The 20,558-nt window shown below is 39.6% G+C and overlaps 1 protein-coding gene and 1 long non-coding RNA gene across 9 annotated transcripts in view; one reads left to right on the top strand and one right to left on the bottom strand.

The window, feature by feature from the left end:
- The window catches only part of SYNPO2 (synaptopodin 2), a 100,027-nt gene that overhangs the window by 62,089 nt on the left and 17,380 nt on the right, over positions 1-20,558 (top strand). The window contains exons 2-4 of one of the 2 annotated variants that reach the window (XM_069802927.1): positions 4,571-4,722; positions 9,286-10,079; positions 13,414-15,596. In XM_069802927.1, coding sequence (XP_069659028.1) covers positions 4,571-4,722; positions 9,286-10,079; positions 13,414-15,596 — 3,129 coding nt within the window. Of the gene's footprint in view, positions 1-4,570; positions 4,723-9,285; positions 10,084-13,413; positions 15,597-20,558 lie in introns of those variants that run through there. The other variant, XM_069803013.1, reaches the window with a different exon arrangement.
- On the bottom strand, positions 612-10,571 carry LOC138689347 (uncharacterized). Of its 7 annotated transcripts, none has more exons than XR_011328248.1 (4): positions 9,541-9,676; positions 7,608-9,309; positions 6,272-6,593; positions 612-1,134 (listed from the first exon to the last, which is right to left on the bottom strand). It is a non-coding gene; the product is annotated as an uncharacterized lncRNA (long non-coding RNA). The 7 variants fall into 7 exon arrangements; XR_011328266.1 differs by lacking the exons at positions 612-1,134; positions 9,541-9,676 and adding an exon at positions 10,390-10,571 and having other exon boundaries at positions 4,956-6,593; positions 7,608-9,088; positions 9,230-9,309; XR_011328259.1 differs by lacking the exon at positions 612-1,134 and having other exon boundaries at positions 4,956-6,593; positions 7,608-9,088; positions 9,230-9,309.

Below are 20,558 nucleotides of genomic sequence, written 5' to 3'. Positions count from 1 at the left end.
GGAGAACCAGGACTGTAGTGTCCTCAAGTCCATTTGCCTTGCTTTAAACTACAACTCATTGACCCTGTTATCAGGTTCAACATACCTCAACTCTCTGATCTGCTTATTATAGGGCCCAGACACACAACCAAGATCATCAGCTGGTAAGCTGAGCCCCAGTTGCCGTCTGTGCCTCCAGGTGCAGCCACAACAAGTAACAGGTGCATCTACTTTAGCTTTTTAGCATCATCAGGATTACATTTTCTGAGGCAAGATTCCCTATTATCCTGATTTACCATACATTGTTTCATAGTATGGAACAGTTTTGGGTTGTACAAACTAAACTGCTTTCAGATTAAATCAAAGGAACAAATCTAACAGACCTGTTAGAGGGCAAATCAAAGGAACAGACCTGCTACCTGGCAAGGAGTCTCCAGGTGACAGAATGAGACTAGAGCTAGTTTAAAGCAAAAACACTACAGCATACACAGCATGAAGGCTTGGGACTCAGCATTAGCTTTGTCTACAAAACCCCTCCTTTGCCCCAAACTAGCATGAGCACAGCCACCACGTATCCCTCAGTTTATTCACCTTCCACCAGTTAAGAAACTGACTGAAATTGCCATGTGCTGCAGGCACCTATGACTACTCCAACCTCAGGAGCATCCCACAGCTACCACCAACCCACAGCAAGTTACTATCCCATACTTTTCCCCCCACATACCTGTGCCTTTGGGAATGTGATCTCTCACCAGCACATCACAGCACCCAGACCTTACTCCCTCACAGTCTCCAGCCCAAGTCTTTATAGACCCTCCTGAAGAGCCTCTGGACAGCCCCCACTCCCTCGTTACAGCAGCTGATTGTAAATAGGTGCCAGGTGAGGGGCTGAGGAGCCTTCCACCAGCCCCTGTGGCCTTCTGTCTTAGGGACGAGGGCTACTGCTGCTTGTGCAGGTTCATGCTGTGCTGCTCACAGAGGGTCCTGGCTCCTCCGTGGTGCTCAGATAACAGCGAGCATCCAGGCTAACTTCTTCACAAAGGAAGTTTCCCCTAAGATTAATGTCTCTGTGGATATGAGGAATTGCTCAGCACTTGATGTTTTAAGCAGCAAGGGGTGCTTCTGATAGTGGGAGATTCTGGATACAGGAGTAATCTGGGAACGAAAAGAAATTATGTACTTCAGGTAAATTGTCCAAATAATCAAGCACTGTGTTTCACACCCTCCAGCCACAGCAATCTAAACACCTGAAATTAGAGAATATTATAACAAATGGCTCAGAATAACCTGAAGTCTTTGTGTACAGCTATTTATATACAACACTTTAATACTGTTAAAATTCAGAAATCTAAAACTCCCTATGGGCAGAGCATGCACAGCATTGACTAAGGTCAGTACCGCTGCAATGCCAATACACCTTGTGCGATGATTTCCTTAAAACTTTTGGAATTCAAAGTAAATATTTCCATTGCCATTTCATTTTGTAATTGGAAGAAAACCAAAGCATTCTAACGAGCGCATGATATATAACTTGAATAATAAAAAGGAAAAATCCTGACTGAGGGGGAGCAGAAAAGCAATACAGGCAGCACCAGGGGAAAGTGGGCTAAAGCCCTTCAAAATGCCCCAGGAGCAGCTGGTATCTTGACAGGTTCAGCACTAATGGTACAGACTCAGCTTCGCTGTGTTATACCAGTATTGCAAGCACTGAAAAACTAAGAAAATCTTTACAAGTATATTCTTCTAGTAGTGAGATCCCATTCCCAAATTTTATGGGAAAAAACACTTTTCCTTCCCAAAGAAAACTCCAGCCCAAAGCAGATAGGAGAAACAAGTAACTGAGGAAACCTTGGCTGCACTATAAGGCTACAGCAATCACTAGTTTTGGAAGAATCTCTTCTGCTTTACAACCAAATATGCCTTGCCTTAAGTTCCCAAGAACTGGATGAAGGTTTCGTACTGTCCCCTGTGTGACCAAGTTGTATTTCTGCTAACAAAGGCAGCTTTTGTTTCCCAGTGGGCTCATCAAAGGCTTTCTGCCAAAACTTCCTTTGAGGGAAAACTGTCCACTAAACACATACTTTACTAGGAAGATCCTGCTTTCCACAAATCTTCTTAGGATTTTCTACCCTAGCAGCAACCTGCTAGAATTTACTATACAACCTGCCCTTGCTCATTTTTTGTCAGTGCTCTCTCCTCCCTTTTATTTCCCCAACAGAAACACACACACAAAAAGAATAAAATTGCAGTGATTTTATATAAATATTGTTCAAATTTGGGAGGCACAGGTGCCTCTGGGAGAGGCTGGGGAAAAGGCTGACATACAGTCAGGAGAACCATTAATATGTACAGCATGTGCAGTGTGATCCTGCAATGGCAAAATCATGTTAAAGGTTTGATTTATGTAGATAAACCTGGAAATACAATACCAACAGGAAATTTGCTCTAATGTGCATATCAACTGAAATGCTACCAGAGAGTGAAACATAGCGACTTCCAGTAATTTCTTTCCTGCATGACCAGCCAAAGAAGAGGTTGAGTTTTTGTATGAAGGTTCAAATATCTCACAATTGTGATCTTTCAACAATTCACAAGGCAGCAAAATGAACTGAGAGGCCCTTTCAAGGAGTTTAAAAGGAAAATTCAATGCCCTTGTCTATTTTCTTTGAATGCTACCAAGGAGTCTGTTTAAAAAATTATGAAAGTGGTTGAGCTGTCTACCAATTCACGTAGACATATTAACATGGTAATTTTGCTTTTTGACATAAATCAGTGAAGTTACAGAATGGGTAACAGTTTCTCTCCTGAGACAGCTGTAATGGTAATCTATGAAAGAACTGACCCCAAATTCTCAGACACTTAATAAAGAAATAGAAACAAGTCTTCTCACAATCTAGGTATCACATTATGCTATTTCAGAGTTCACATGTTGCTATAATTGCTGTTCACATGTTTTTTGAAAAAGGGTCATTCTGAATTCTTGCTAGCGTCTACATTAAATATTTACATTCAGGCCTAAGATGTCTTGTAAAATTTTAATAGCATACGCTCCTATTTAAAAAAACAATAACAAACCCTCAACCTAAATCCTAGCTCATATATGAAGCAAAACATTCTAAACACTGTCTAAACTGTCATTTCTTCCCAAAGCACAAGGATGTTTATGCTCTTGCCTAAGGGGAGATAAACAGAGCTGCATACCACTCCATATTTGTAAATGTTAACTCTGCAAGGTAGAAACTGGCTTCTGTATGCACCAGGCTTCTGTTTCTTCACTGCTCAAAAAGCCATAATATGACATATGCGTATGTATAAATTGAAACAACAAAGATATATGGCTGTGCCACTGAAAAACATGCAGTCTCACTCTTTATTCCACATATCATCCTGACTCCAAGAAACTTTTCAAAATTGCCTCCAGAAATGCATCTTAGGTACCAGCCCAGTGGCCTAATAGTATAACTGGGGACAATTCCATGAGTCTGTGGGACAGTTGCACCCTCAAATCTGGTGTGAGTCAGAAGTAACTTTCGTAGAGTCAGTGGGGACTGACTCTGCTGCTGTGAGTGTGGTAGAACCACACTACTTCTTTAAAAATTTTCAAGAAAATGCTACGAGAAATAGTAACGGTAATGTATCAACCCACCAACTGAATATCGTATAAGGCCAAAGGACTTGCACCACCAGGTAGAAGACTGAGAGCAAAGAACCCAAGGACAGCCCTTTTATGTGTATGTGTCATTCTAAAATAGACTCCTGCAAGCATTCTGGTTAATATAACATACTGTTTGCCAAATATGTACTTTAAAAATAGCAGTCAACTGTATGGCATACCTTGAGTGGTGTTAAAGCTGTCTAGGTTTTGTTATACAAAGACTGTGATAAGTTATAACACGCTGCCAGTGGAAAAAGAAGTGAAACAGCAAAAACTGAGCTGCATAAGATTTTTGAATGAGTACTTAACAGGGAAGGTTAAACCATAACAGGCGTGTCTTAACTTTAATAAATCAGGGCACTTACTCAGATGACTAAACATGGATTTAGGATCTCCAGTGACTCAGATGTTTATAGTCTGGCAACTAAACCTTTACCATTGGGCATCTAAGGAAAAGTGTCCAGTATACCAACAGTCTGTATACCTACAGCTCTAACAGCATGTAGATATTGACATTCTGCCCAGAGGAGCCTGAAGTTACACACTCTTTTAAAATCTTGGCATAGAATTCAGCTTTAGTAGTCTTTCATTTTGGGAGAAACTAATGAGATTTTTTGCATTTCTGCTAATATCTGATCAATTGATTGTTGTCCCAAACTTCTATGTCTCCCTTTTTGAAAAAAATTTCCAGCCTGTTTGACATCTAGCTCACAAGCTCAGTAAACCAGAAGTTTTTGTATTTGTTATTACTGGCCAGAACAGTATTAACCTCAGCTGGGACAAGTTATTCATTTGTGTTACTAGAAATTTGTTTATGATCAATATTACTGATCCTTTTTCTTTTGTACAGACAAAAGTAAGTTGAAGACATGGTTGCTGCCATTTTCAAATGAACACTAATTGTGCAATTTGGAATTTGTTTTTGACTCATTGCAGGTTCGCAGCAAGAGCAAAGCAGCTAAGGCTGGACTGTGTGAGGGAGATGAGGTGGTGTCTATCAATGGCAAGCCTTGTGGAGACTTAACGTATGCTGAAGTTATTGTTCTGATGGAAAGCTTGACTGACGTCCTGCAGATGCTTATCAAGAGGTACAGGAATGCTCAGAATGCTTTGGTGCAATTCTGTTCAGTAAACCACATAGAAAATTCTGGTTTTGAATGCACTTATTTTGCAGACTTATACTGTGAGCTTCTGATAGTCCTCTTATTAATGTCTGTAACTCTGCTTGTCTGTATGGAAAAGGGAGGAAAGACAGACTATTTGATCTGAAGGAATTATTGTATATAATTTGAACAGCACAGTTCAGGCACAGAATTAAGAGTACAGTCTCCAAATGTAACGATTTTATTTCTTATTAGGTATTCTTAATGCTTACAAGGTGTTCACTACCATATCTGCATACTGCAGGGTCTTGACTTCAATTATTCTTTCCACCCCTTTGAAGTAGTGAAGTGTTGTTATTCCCCACAGATATGGAAGTGAGGCTTACAAAAAGCAAAAGCTTTGTAGACAGAGAAAGTGTGTTAGACAGATATGCCTTGATGATGACATGGCAAATGGTCTTCTTGGGGGGGCAAAATATGTCAGGAGGGGGAGAGGGTCTGGAAATCATGAATTCTATTTCTGTAGCTGTTAGCACTTCGCTAGATGAGGTGGGGCAAGTCACAGCTCTCTGGGTCTCAGCTTCTCCATTTATAAAATAGTGACAGTGAATTTCAGCTTTCACTGAAAATGCTTCAAGCTTCTTAGAGTAGAGAACTTTCATGTAAATTTGCAAGCAAGCCAGCAAATGGTCTTCTTGGGGGGCAAAATATGTCAGGAGGGGGAGAGGGTCTGGAAATCATGAATTCTATTTCTGTAGCTGTTAGCACTTCGCTAGATGAGGTGGGGCAAGTCACAGCTCTCTGGGTCTCAGCTTCTCCATTTATAAAACAGTGATAGTGAATTTCAGCTTTCATTGAAAATGCTTCGAGCTTCTTAGAGTAGAGAACCTTCATGTAAATTTGCAAGCAAGCCAGCATTACTGCTCACTGCACATCAGCCAATTCTAATGACTGTTCTGTAATTTTCGCCAGTGTAATGCATGCAATCTTGAGTTCAGAACCACCTACAGTAAGCACATTCTCCCCGGACTTTGTGAATTCAGACAAGATGAACTCTGAATTGCCTTCAGTGTGGGTAAGAAGAGGAAGAAAAGACCTGAGACTTCCACACTCCTTGTCAGGAATTATGGCTCCTCCCCACAAGCTACTGCTGTTCCCTGGATTTGCTCTCCCCCAGGCAGGACTGGGAGGACAGAAGGGGTCAGGATTCATCACAAGAGCTAACAGAGGAGTGTCACTGGAAAGGCTGAAAGGACTCTGGTGCAAAAAAGGCACTTGTCTCTGGTTACCAGGGATGTCTAAACAGCATGTGAAATTCCTCTGTGGTTTCTGCAACCTGCGCAAAGGAACTTTTCTAAAGTGTCTAGTAGTTCAAAGTTACAATCTACCTTCAAAACAAGTTGCTCTCAAGGAGTATTCATTTTATTTATAACAGACATTTTGCATGACCTGTCTGTGTATGTTGTCTTGGGCTAAGAAATGGATCAATGTGATGAGATCAGGGGAACAGTGATAGGTGAGGATTACAGCTTACCTTCTCCACAGTGCATAGCTCTTGTTTCTGGTTCAGCAGTGTACCATTTGAGTGCTCCTCACGTGATAGCTGCATTCTTATGTTTTTAATTCATAACATGACTACTGGAACTGCACTTGTAAAGATGATATTTGTGGCTGACCAGCTGTCTTCTTTGCAGCCATAGAAATAGCTCCATATGCGTTGACTCCTGCCTGTTGCTGCTCTATAACTGATATTTCAGTTGGTCTGAAGGCCACAGTACACTAGCTGAAAGTGACAGCACATCTTCCATTCACTCCATTGCCCCTGCTTGAATGTATGGTGAACGGCAAGACATATCCTGAAAATCGGAACCAAAACAGAGTGCTTAGACCACATAATTCAGTGTTTCATGGAATGAAACTGTGTCTGTTAGAAATTTCAAGAAAATTGCAGTTGCTCAACACTCTGAAAGTAACTAAAATGTTCTAAAGGAATTCACCATGAGAATCTTTGAATTTCTTCTCATCAGCTCATCTTCCCCAATTCCCAGCCCCTACTGTCAGTATCCTCCAGGGTATGGGAGAATAAACTGAAACACTTCTCTTCCCCTGCTACCTCCTTTGTGGATAGTAGCCCTCTCAGCACTACCACCAGAAGGGTTTTTCAGGAAGTGTCTTAGCATCCTCCGAAAGCAATGAGAAGCAAACCCTTCCTTTCCTGAGTAGCCACTTGTTAGCAGCCATCTCAAGAAAATGCTGAAAATCATGAGGAAAGAATAATGCCTAATTAAAGTGGTGTTCCAATGGTGATCTTTACATCCAAGCATCTTTTGCTGGCAGGGAAGAATATTTCTCCTTGGGAAGCTTCTGACTGTTCCTAAACTATTTGCACGAAGGATGAGATTTTCATAGGCAACCATTGTTGGCCTAATTCTGCTCTTACTAAGCTTACTGGGAGGAAAATTAGGCTTTTAAAGTAGTTTTTAAAATGCTACTTGGCCTTTGATGTCTACAAAAGGTTCTCCCAGTACCCTGTAAACCACAGTCAGTAACTGACCAGCAGTGCCCACAAAACCTTTGGTTTACAGGATTAGAGGAAAGAAACACCCTGCAGGGCAGGCACTCTCCAGATGCCATGTGGGGGAGCATCTTGCTGACCTTCCTGACAAATGCTGAACAGATGCATCAGGGAAACATCGAGAATGGGGACAGAAACAGAAACACTAGCCTGCCCTTTTCACATCAGTATTAGCAATTCTTGGGCTACTGCTGAGTCTAGAAAGAAAATTTCTAGGGGGAAGCAGGGAGTGTGCTCAGTGCATACCAAAATTAAATGCACCATGTAGGGAGTAAAACATGACTCTGACACAAACCCTGCCGTGCTGACTCCATGAGTTCTGCTTCCTTCCTGGAATTACACCAGGGGTGTTGCTCCTGCAGTGAGCTGGAAAGACCTAAAACAAAAATAATAATTTGACAAAGCAGAATCTTAAATGACAAAATAGAGATCAGATCCAGTATTATGCCTCCTGACACATGGATACACATTTATGTCTATATAGAGTAGAAGTATATCCATAAGTAGTAAACACCTTTTTAAGGTGGAAATCTTTCTCTCACACATACACACAATCACTCAGCTACCAATAAAGGCTAACATTTAGCTGGCCCAGCCCCCAGTCTCATATCTTACAAGGAAATGTTTACAGATTTCTGTCATATATCTGTACTTAAGAGCAGTACAATTGATCATCCAAATAGCATAATATGATGGAATCCAGCGGCACTCACAAGGAGCTCCCTAAATTAAAATCTGTCTGACCTTTATGTAGCTCCATATGTGGTTTAATGGATGTTACACATCTTGTGCTATTTGAGGCAGACCCAGACTGCTACAAACAGTATGCTGCATGGCTAGAAAACCAAGTGATATTAATGCTTCTTCAGTGCACTGACAGATTTATTTCCTCTGTTGCTTCTTCCAGCCTTTCTTTGTATGGGGTTCCAAAGTTTCAGAATACCTGAGACCCATTTTTGATTTCAGAAATCTCCATAATACTTGATATAAATATTTTACTGAGGGTACCTACTGCTTCCCTCATTTGAAAAAAGTGCTTTGCTACCTTCTAGTCAACAGAAAGCCTTAATAACATGCTGCAGTCTTGCTGTACAGAAAAGGTTTCTTCTTGAATTAATAATAGTCAGTATGGCCCAGAGTACTGAAAGAAGAAGCAAGAGAGTACACTAGGAGTCCTAACTGGGCCAGAGGAATGAACAGTTTAAAAAAGGGAGCTACACTGAGGTATATAGTAGGCTTCAGGAAGTCAAAGTAACATTTGCCAGTTAGAAATATATATTTTTTAATAACTAGGAAATATTGTATGGGTTTACTACCCTTTTTCACTGCATCACTGGAATAAGCCCAGAATGTTTTAATTATTCCATGATATATTCCTCGCAGGAATTCTCTGAATGTATTTCAAGTATTCATTCCCCTCCATCTGATCCTCATCCAGTACTTACCCCTTTCTTAGAGAGTAAACTTTTTGGGACAAGAGCTATATGTGAGGATGGTGCCTAAAACAGTTGTAGTAGTAGCCACAGAGCCAAAAATTAACCACTCTTCTGATGTCATGCACAGTTAATTTTCTCATGCACATGTAAAATATGAAGAAGTATTGTTCCAGAAGTCTCAGCAGCATTTGTTTAGAAACACTGTAACAGAAATGTGTCTGTGAAAGCATACTGATTGTAGGGATGATATAATTCAACATTGCAGAAGGATGGTAGTAGGATCATCGTTCTACCGCAGTAGTGTAATTTCCCTGTTACTGAACTGTTAAGTTGAAGAATTCTGAAAGATACAAAAATGCTTCAGTTTAAGACCTTTACATTCTAGGAAAATTTTTCTACTTAAATGGACCTGCTAGCAGGTACCACAATTCATATAGGGGGAAAAATGCTATACAGAAATTGCTTTTGTAACTGTACTTACAATTGCTGTGTTTACAGCAGCTTAATTTCTTGAATTACTTGTTTATGTATGTGCAGATCCTCCAATGGAATAAATGAAACCTTGAGCAGTGAAAGAGAAAATGGAAAACATGATAACATAAAAAATGAGGACTATAGGCAGAGTACTACACTGCAAATTAACACAGCGAAAGAGATACCCCATGGAGATTTATGCATCACAGAGATATACAGTGAGACTCACCAGGGAGCAGGAGAAAGCAACAAACACTTTTCTGAAATGAAACAAGAGACCACACAAAGCCACAGAATTACTCCTAAAGTGATAGGCACCTCCAAAGTGCTCGTGACAGATGAAGCTGCTTTCAGAGGGAAGACAGAAGAAAGGCGGCCAGGTACTATGGTTGAGCTGCAGTTGTCCCTCTCAAATGATGCACACAAGGGCACCAATCCTCCTGCTGTGACTCTCTTAGGGGCAGAAAAATGCACTCCTTCAGGAAGAGCACCCAGTGTACAAGAAGTTGGGACTAGCCCTGTAATTGCAATTCCCCTGGGAGTGAAAGAGGGCAACATCCAGTGGTCAAGCAAAGTAGTCCAGTTTTCTAGTGGCAAAGAGGTCAAGAGGATCCAAGGTGCAGCTCCATCTCTCCCCAGGGTGGAGGTGATCCTAGACTGTTCAGACAGGGAGAAGGAAGCACCCAGGTCTCTAGCTGACAGGGGGTGTGTTGATTCTCAAGTGGAAGGAGGGCAGTCGGAAGCACCTCCTTCCCTTCTCTCCTTTGCAATCTCATCAGAAGGCACAGAGCAGGGAGAAGACGACCAGCACTCGGAAAGGGATCACAGACCTCTCAAGCACAGGGCGAGGCACGCAAGTAAGTATGTCCCATCTAATCATTTGCACTGCCTGCGGGTATCTTTTTTAACTTTAAACATAATTTCAGAATTTAGGCTGCATTAGAAAAACAATGTTTAGAGTTTTTTTCTGCAGTTTTCTAAATTTCCCTCTCTCTTTTTCTTTTAAATGATGTTTCTGTTCTTGCTTTATATATTTTTTCAGGGTAATACAATGCTCCTGGTGATGAGCCAGAAGTATACCAATGCCTTAACTGTGTTGAATAACTTTGCTTAGTAGACTTCCACTTTGAATTTAACTCATGACTTTGTCCAACTAAAAATACTTACATCTCCAAAAAGGTCTGAATTCTGCTGGTCTTCTAATGCATATTCAGAGGCAATCTGTAGAATATTAACAAAAAAAGCAAGCTGCTTGCACATGTCTAAGCAAATCCTGTGGATTTCTCCTTTTATAGCAAAAACTTTGTGTTGTCATTTGCATTATCTAAAATCAAAGCCATGCCACTGCTCTTAAAAGTTAATTAAAAAGGCTAATAGAAAAGCTTGATGTTGCCTGCAGAAGAGATTTTGACAGACACTAGCATGTGTATAACTGTTACATGATCCTTTCAGTTTTGTCAGTCTTCTCCAGACTGTAAAGTGAACATGCTATTTCTTCTGACTCCCATACCCAGAGGTCAGCTTCAAAATGTGCCCAAGAAGTTTACATGAAAGTAAACTTGCAACTGGATCCAATATTAATTAACTGAGTGTAGATACATACTATTTATTTATTTATTATTTTATTCATTTGGGACCTTTCTATTGGTTGCTTGCTCTTTCCCAACAATGTTAAGAATCCTGTCTGGGGATTTAGTAGCAGTATGTCAAAGGTGCTTGAATGTGTGCACTGATATACTGTAGCAACAAGCTATTTCATATGCAGTGTTGGAATTAGTCTGCTAACCCACTGCTAATTCATCTGTAAGCATATTTTTAGCATGATAACCATTTGTATCTTATTGGCAAGTGGATTAAGCAGTTACTTATGCCTAAGTGTCTGTATGCAATCCACATATTTTTGGCATATTAAATGAAGCATAAAAGAAAAGTGCACATGCTTTACATTTTGGCTGAGAAGTTAGCACCAACTGTGGAACTGTGCCTGTCTTTCTTAGAGAATTACTTGCAGTGCCTGTCTAATAAGACAAAAGTACAAAGAATGAACTACATTCTACATGATAAACTCTTCTTTCAAGCAGGACATAGATTCTGTCCTTTTCCCATCTCAACTATGACAATCTCAGTTCCTTCTAATCTAGTGGCAGGTCATTATCCTTAGGAACCACCGATTTAATCTATTAAAATTTGCTTTTATTATTATTACTATTATATGTAAAATCCTGTCTACACATTAGAACAAACAAATTGCCAAGCATAGGGGAATAATCTGTGTGCAGCAAATACTATGCATGTTTTTTATAAAATTAAAAGCTATAATGCAGCATTTAAGTCTAAACTAGAGAAGAACATTTATTATAGGGGTTTGATCTCTTTAGCAGAAATTTTCTCTGTAAATAGTAATCAGATTATATTTACCTGAAGAGTTAACATTTCTTCTGCCATCTTTTGGAACTATTGATTAAGTAACTATCCAGATGAATTAAGAAAACATATGCCAGCAAAATGAAAAGTTTCAGTTTTTGCTTTCCACAGAACTGTATGGGTACCTGCTGAATCCCCTTCCCAGAAAAACACTCACTGCTAATGCAAGTAGCTTATTTGAAAGCATAGAACTTACATCTTTCTGTTTGCAGAGGCACTCTACAGCCCATACTTTTGGAAAATGTTTTTAGTGACTATTGTAAGCATTTGGATCGCCAAAGAACTGGGCCAAGGATTTTGTGATTTGGCCCTCTCACAATAAAATATTACAAATTGCTGGTTTGGGTGCCATGCTCTTTTCTCTTTTATAGGTTCTTGTGAGAACCATTGGTCCGGTCATGCCGTCATCTGGCATAATGGCAAAACTCCAATTGTCTTTAATAGGAGAAGTATCAGATGCCATCTACTGACATGGCTAAAAGGATCATTAATAGAAAATACATCACATGGCTTTCTTCAATGAGTTTGCTTTATTTATGCTAGCAAAAGATACTAAATAATTTACTGTTCCATTTTCATATATCAGAGGCACACTTTTTCCTTTTGAAATTAAGTGGAAGGGGACCATTAATTTAGGCAGGAACAGCTTTAAATTCTAGCTATTTAAAAGGGAAAAGCTATTGAGGCTGTCATTTGTGAGATGTAGAGGTAGAATATAAGGAAGGGAAAGAAACAGGGACACCACCTGACTGGTGTTGCCCCATGAGGCACATGCTCCATGTCACATAACAAGGAAGCAGTCATGCTGATGTACAGTGGATCTATCAGCTTTACAGTTGCATCTATTCCTGTTCCACTACTTGATGAACACCGGTAATTTTTGCTTTAAGAAATATGTATTATTGATAAATGCTAGCAAAAACTCTTGAGAAGTTAGTTGAGCCTCCTTGATTCAGTTCTTAAATGTGTATTCATTCTTGCCACATTTTCAAAATAAACATTCTGGAGCTGTTATATCCTATACAATTTTGGATTATGTTTCAGGCAAGTAATGCTTGTTAAAAGACTGAAACCTGCTTTCATTGAGCACCATGGCCAAACTCCCACGTCTTCCAAGGGGCTGGAAGTTAATGCTAATATTTTCTGTGTATGACTTTGTGGATGTATACTTGCTTTTAAATAGCTAATACATAGAAGCATACTGACTTTTAGCAATTATATACATTTTGTAATTCATATGAGTAAAATAAACACATAAATGGCAGAAGCTGCTACTGTCGTCAGACAGAATACACTCAGTTTCATTTCGTCTCAGATGTTATGCAGTCATGGGCCTGGCTGGCTGGGAATGTCTGCTGTAAGCCTAGGAACTGTGGTCAAACACTTGGTAAATACCAGATCATAGAAATTGAATAAATGAGAAAATATCGTCTGCCTGTTGCTGCTGAGATTACTTATGGAAATAAAAATCAAGAATGCTAGAAAAAGGGACACACGTAACGTTTCTGTTGAACTAAGAAAGTCCTAAAGAAAGTGATGTAGCCTTTGAACTTGCATGGGTGTATGGAATTTACAACACTGTTGACATTGTGGGAAAAGCTTAAGTATAATGATCTCTCTATACAAAAGAAAATAAGTGTTTTAATACAGGGGAAGGGGGAAGTGGGTAAATTTCAGTATAGATAAATGCAGAACTATTTGTTATTAGTCATCTTGTATTTTTGTGAGCTGCATGCAATTAAACGTGCACTTTGATTCTTTCCATAGGGCTCCGGCGAAGTGAAAGTCTGTCAGAGAAGCAGGTCAAAGAAGCCAAATCTAAATGTAAAAGTATTGCATTGCTGCTGACAGCAGCTCCCAATCCCAATTCCAAGGGGGTGTTGATGTTCAAGAAGCGTCGTCAAAGGGCGAGGAAATATACTCTAGTCAGCTACGGTACCGGGGAGTTAGAACGTGACGAAGACGAGGGAGAAGAAGGTGAAGGTGAAGAGGGGGACAAAGAAAACACTTTTGAAGTGAGTTTGCTTGCAACAAGTGAGTCAGAAATAGATGAAGATTTCTTCTCTGACATTGACAACGACGGTAAGATTGTGACGTTTGACTGGGACAGTGGTCTACTTGAGGTTGAAAAGAAGACAAAAAGTGGAGACGAGATGCAGACGCTTCCAGAGAGTACAGGTAAAGGGGCCCTCATGTTTGCCAAGAGGCGGCAGAGGATGGATCAGATCACAGCTGAGCAAGAGGAGATGAAGGCACGCACAGTGCATACAGAAGAACGAAGGGAAGCCACCATGTCAGAGAGCTTCCAGAAAGTAAGCTCTTCAGTCTATCAAGCAAAAGAGGAAGAAATGTCAAGACAGCAGACCTGTGTGAGCAAAAGCTACACAGACATGAGCCAGAATCATAGCAAAATGGTACAACAAAATGGCTTTGGCTTAGCACCAGACACAAACCTCCCTTTTCAGTCCTCTGAAGCTCAAAAAGCAGCATCTTTGAATAAAACTGCTAAACCCTTCCCTTCTGGGGTTCAAAACCGAGCAGCTGCACCATTTTCACCCACAAGAAATGTCACTAGTCCTCTTTCAGACATACCAGCACCACCTCCTTACTGCTCTATCAGCCCACCACCTGAGGCTTTATACAGACCTGTTTCAGCTACTGTAGCCAGCAGAGCCGCCCCAACTGTGTGGTCACCCACCGAGCCAACAGAACACATAGCATCCAGAGACGAAAGGATTGCGGTGCCAGCCAAAAGAACTGGGATACTGCAAGAGGCAAAGAGAAGAGGCACTTCAAAACCTATGTTCACTTTCAAAGAAACACCCAAAGTAAGTCCTAATCCTGCCCTGTTGTCCCTTGTACACAATGCAGAGGGAAAAAAAGGTACTGGAGCTGGTTTTGAGTCAGGACCTGAAGAAGACTACCTCAGTTTGGGAGCAGAAGCTTGCAATTTCATGCAGACTCAAGCATCTAAACAAAAAGCCCCTCCTCCTGTTGCTCCAAAGCCTTCACTCAAGGTCTCTCCTACTGCTGATACTCCAGTTTCACCAGTTTGGTCACCCTCAGCTGTGGCTTCTAACAAGGCTCCTTCTTTCCCAGCACCAGCCTCACCTCAGGCAGCATATCCTGCACCACTCAAATCTCCACAGTATCCTCATTCTCCTGCCCATCCCCCAAGTACTCTCAACCTAGCTGGTCCTTTCAAAGGGCCTCAGGCAACCCTAGCGAGTCCAAACCATACACCCAAGACAACACCAGTCACACCAAGTGCTGGAGGAACAAAGCCGCGCTTTGAGATGCCACCAGCTATGAGTGGAAAAGGAGCACAGTTATTTGCCAGAAGGCACTCTCGAATGGAGAAGTATGTGGTAGATTCAGAGACTGTGCAGGCAAACATGGCACGAGCCTCATCTCCGACTCCATCTTTACCAGCTTCTTGGAAATATTCATCTAATGTCCGAGCACCTCCACCTGTTGCTTATAATCCCATCCACTGCCCATCTTATCCTCCTGCTGCTACCAAGGCTTCCTCTAAGTCCACTGCTGCTACCAAAAATACAAAAAGAAAACCTAAGAAAGGTCTCAATGCTTTGGATATTATGAAACATCAACCTTACCAACTTGATGCATCTTTATTTACTTTTCAACCTCCTAGTACTAAGGAAAGCTTTGCTATTAAGCAGACATCGAAGTTGTCCACTTCAAAGCAAGCTCTACCTATAAGACCGCCAAGTGCTGGCTCTCCTACTAATGTCCGGGCATCTTCAGTGTACTCCGTGCCAGCCTACAGTTCACAACCTTCGTTCCAGTCAAATGCCTCTATCCCAGTAAATGAATCATTTTCACCTACAGGCTACTCTGCATTTTCTAAGCCAGAAACCACCACATCCTCCTTGTTTACTGCTCCGAGGCCAAAATTTTCAGCAAAGAAAGCTGGCGTCACTGCACAGGTGTGGAAGCCATCAATTATTGAAGAGTAAATCTTATAGCTGAAACTTAGTGTCCATTTTGCTTGCAGTCAATTGTTTGCAGTGATAACCTGGCACACAAACAGTGCCTATAGTATTCCTTAGCTTACTTAATAACATCAGATGTATCACCTCAAATCTGGGTCCAAAATATCTGAACTTTTTTAAAGAATCAAAATAGATACAAATTTTAGCACATTTATGCATATTATCAGATGTTTTATACATGTAACATCCTGAAATGAATAGATACCATTGTATTAAGTAAGCAGGACACTAGGTTTTTGCTTTAGGACTACTACAACAGAAACAACAGTAAGCAATATTCCTGGTATGTCAAATTATTAGAGAAGAGCTTTCTTTCTGGCCCGCTCTCCTACTATGTTCTAATGACCTAGGGATTTGAGGACTATTTTTTTTAAAAGAAGTGCCTTATTAAATTATATTAATAGTAATACATATTACTAACATAGCATAAAATAGATACAGTATTAGACTCTGACTGATCACTAGCAGAATACAACTGGATAGACCTTTGGCCTGCACAGAGCCCCACTGAATTCAGTCAGAATCTGTCCTGGTTCAAAGGTCCTTCCACAGGAATCTGATTGATCGGCCAGGGGCTTAGTTTGTAAGCTATGTGGATCAGCTGTGATCCAAAATCATGAATTGCCTCTGTGATTTCACAGAGAATGTGCTGTAAGAGATGCTGGAGTGTTCTGAAGACTAAAAGAGGTGGAAAGACAGCTGGAAAAATTGTTAAAGATTTCCCATTTGGGGGAAATTTGACATCCCAAGTGCAGACATATTTTTAGCCAAAGTTTGCCTTGAATCCAGCAAGTAAGACAGAAGCCAGTAAATCAAAATTATTGAACATCAGAGAAGTGAGCTGGGTTTTGCAGCTGCAATGTAATGCAATAGTTTCTTGTGAAAGCACAGTGATAGGGAACTGAAGGGATACATACATTCAAGAGTACCAGTTCTTGCAAGCAGAGTAGTATATGCCACAGAAATTAGCACTTAACAGTAAATCATAAATATGACCATGTCTTCCTACTGGTCTCTTGTACACATTTTGTTATTTTCACTTGGGGCTTTACAGTGCTTTTTCTCACTTTAAATCTTTTTACTCTGGTCTTATACTTTCACCTTTTACTTGTATTGGGGACTAAGGATTGAAATACTGCTACTGTAGAAAATTCTTAAGAGTCTGCCATCTTGAGACCTACTGTACAATACTGCAGCGAATACACAGTCTTGCTGAAATCAAGGAGCTATGTTTGAATAGTTTAGCATGTTTTTCAGTAAGCAGTCCTGTTAACATCAGTCATGCTAGGTCTGAAACAAAGTGTTGTTTCACACAACTAAGGGTATCAAAATCCATCTCAAGTGTGAAGCTAAAGATTAAAGTATCACTCTGTGAATAAAGGTGGCAGAATCCATTGATATATTTGTTTGAACTACCATTCAGCTAGTTACAGACCAGATTATGGATTTTTATATCATAGGAGTTTTACGTAGAACTATCTATCTTGATGAAGAAAACATTCCCCAGTATGAACAAAATCTCCTTAGTTTTGTTCCATGATGGTAACTCAAACTGCAATCAAAATTGAGAAGAATGCATTTGGTTGTACATGCAAAAAGCCGACTGGAATCAAAGTCTAATCAAGCCAATAAAAATCATTCCTTTGAATTTTGAACCTCCAGAATCCTACTCTCCCCTTTAAATTTTGGATTGGGATACTGACTGCATTAGAAGAAAATGACCAAGTGATCGATCTCCCTCTTAAAATTCAGGAGAATGATAGGAAATTTTGAAAAATAAAAAATAGTTTAGAAAACTCAAGGAAGAATTACTTTGTGTTTACCTGGAAATAGAAAGTAGCAATATTTTAATCCTTTCAAGATCTCCCTTTTATCTGTTTTCCACTGTCAATACCTGTATTTTTCTTCTATCATTAAACTTGTCCCTTTCCTCTCTGCCTGTTTGGTTGTTTTCTTTGGTTTGGTTGCTATTTTTTCATTTCACTTACATGTACAGACTGACAGTATATTATAGGGGAAATCTATTTTCTATGCTATCCTGTTAATATGAAATCTTCTCCCTCTCCTTCCCTTTCCTCTTCCCCTTCCCTTTCCCCTTCCCTTTCATTCCTCCTTCCTTCCCCTCCAGTAGAAGTTTTATCTGAAGTTACATAGACTATTTTAGGTAGAAGTTTAAGATACTAGTACCTACTTGGAATAAAGATACCCTACCAAAGACAAGCAGTGCTGCTAGAGATACAAAGACATCCAATCAGCCTCATATTGCCTTACACGTTTTTACTTACAGTCTCCTCCTGTAAAATACATCTGTAAATTATAATCACGTTTCTGTCCCTGTTCACCCCAAGAATATTTCCTTAATGAGGAGATTTTTAGCAGTTTTGTACTTCCACCACAAGTATTGATGTTGATGCATGTGGCTACTAACAAGATACAGCAGCTTACACAGCATGGCCACCAGTTTGTATCAGGCTTAGCTCAGTTACTTTTGGAATTCATCACCAGCTACTGAGTACCCTGTGGGAAATACGGAGATTACTGAAAACTAACTTCTAGCATATGCCTAATGGCATAGCATTCTTCAAGTAAGAAATAATAAGCATTATTATTCTAATTATCAGCAGAAGAAACAAGAGGTAAAGCTGGGATATATTCTTATGCAAAGGAAATCAGGTCTCCCAGAAACACAGAAGTCAATAGGAGCTAGAGGAGAGCTGTGGATTGAAACAGAACATTTCAGTTTCCCGAGTCATCTGTCTAGAACTAAATTCACCTGGAAGACAGAAATGCATAATTGTCATCTTTAAAATCATTTTGCTATTTCTTTCATTTTCAGCACAACTCAAATGTTCACTTAGGAAGTCAACTAAATCATATGCATGTTTACAGCAATAAGCAAAAAATCAGCTTCTGTGCTAGCAATATAAAATATAGCTATTAGCATATCTTCTCTTTACTTTGTGCAAAAGAAAAGGAAGTGCATCTATGCTGAAAATTTGGATTTTGATCACATTTGGATTTTTTGCTGTTATTCAAATACAAGTATTCCATATGGCCTATAGCAATGACAGAAGGATTTTTTTAAAGCACCAGTAAGAGTTAAAGAGTTAAAACCAAAAGGCCCAGTGACAATAGTCCTTTTAACTCAGCTAAGATCTTTTGAAAATCCCATTCAAAGTCCAACTCCGAATTCAATTTCATATAGACACATCATTGCACACACACAGTGCTTGGATCCAACTTGGCTTCAAGACTCTTTTTACTAATCAGGTAAGTCTGTAATTCTTATTAATATTTCAGAAGACTAGCCTACTTAAAGTAATAGTTTTATCCAAAATGTAATCTCTTGTGAAGCAGTTGTTTAGAGGAAAGTTGAGCTGTTCATTGTCATGGGTCCAAATCAAAAGCTAACAATCATGTCAAACATCACTGAAATGTCAAGAAAATGAACGGTTTGTGTAGAGGAGCTATTTGAAATTTTGCTTTGAAAGGGCAGTGAGCTTTTGTAAATGGTTTTCTGGGAAAGCTATTAGAATTATTTTAATATAATATGACAAGTCTACCAAGATGAAATTGTTATGTTTACTAGGTAAGCATATTTAACAGTGAATTTTAGGCCACCCCTAATAACAATACTTCCAGTATGTTCACATTGAAAGAGGAATTTAAGTGCTTTATGTTGGTTTTAGCACATTTAATTATAGTACACACTGGAGGTATTATACTGCACCAGTTTGGATCTCACATTCTAGACAGCCTTTTCATGAAAACAGCTATCGCAATCAAGGGTTTATATACTTTCAGTTTCTGATTCAGTTATAAACCTCTTGTTATAAAACCTGAATTGAAAAGTTTTGTTTTGGAGATGAGTAGCTTTTAGACAAAAAGTTAAAATTTCTGTTGCAAAAATAAAAGACAAAATTTAGTTCTTGAACAAAGAACTGCTTAACTTCTCCCCCCTTCTCTAGGCAAACCACTCTTACTATGTTCCTGCTTAGCAAAAGATAACATATTATGAAACAAACAGAAAGATATTTCAATGAATTTTTCCTGTAGGAACATTTATAGAGTAAACATTACCATCTCTTACAAGTAAGCCTCATTATTTTTTTTCCTGCTCTCTTATGGAAGAAATAATTTTGCCAGTGTCCTAAGATACCTAACAATATCCAGTGACAACAAGCTGCATGGTTCCAAAAGCACCTGGCGAATGGCATGGGACTTTATAATACACTCATATCAAGACATGCAGCAGGGAATGCCCACTTTTCTTCTAGACACACTGACAATTCACTTTGAGATCAAGCCAAGGCCATTTTGAGATCAGCCACCAAAAGGAGGTTTCAGTTAATTTTTGTCTGAAGTCTTCTTGCACTGACCCTGATTTTATATACCTGGCTTTATTTTATTTATTTTATTTTGTATACCTAATTTTATTTTATATGAGACATTCAAGAGTCAAGACACAAAATCAGCCCTAAAACTGTAGTGACCCATTTTGCTGTCACCACAGCAATCACGTGGTAATTACTTTATTTTCTTTTTTTGCAGAGTGCTGTTAATACTCACACTAAAATGAATGTTCACAATTCACATAAATTTGTATTTGAAATAAAGAAATACTAAGAGGCTGAGGTATCAGCAGGCTCCAAAAATAAGGAAGTGAGGGGCTGGTGTGTGGTTCAGATAGGAAAATTAGTGCTAAGTGGCACAGCAGCAATTTCAAGAGAAAAAACTACCAGGCTTAGAGGGAGCCAAGCAGTGGGGAGAAAACTCTAGAAAAAAAAAGCAGAGACTGTACAGGATAAATACCTATCAGAGGATCATGAAATACTGAAGGTACAAGAGAAGAAAACAATCAGCAAGAAGGGTTTAATTATTCTGCACAGAGATGGC

The sequence above is a fragment of the Haliaeetus albicilla genome, chromosome 1 (genome assembly GCF_947461875.1).
Source record: "Haliaeetus albicilla chromosome 1, bHalAlb1.1, whole genome shotgun sequence".
Lineage (NCBI taxonomy): Eukaryota > Metazoa > Chordata > Aves > Accipitriformes > Accipitridae > Haliaeetus > Haliaeetus albicilla.
The sequence above is the reverse complement of the archived record's forward strand: the minus strand, read 5'-3'. Positions and strand labels throughout refer to the sequence as shown.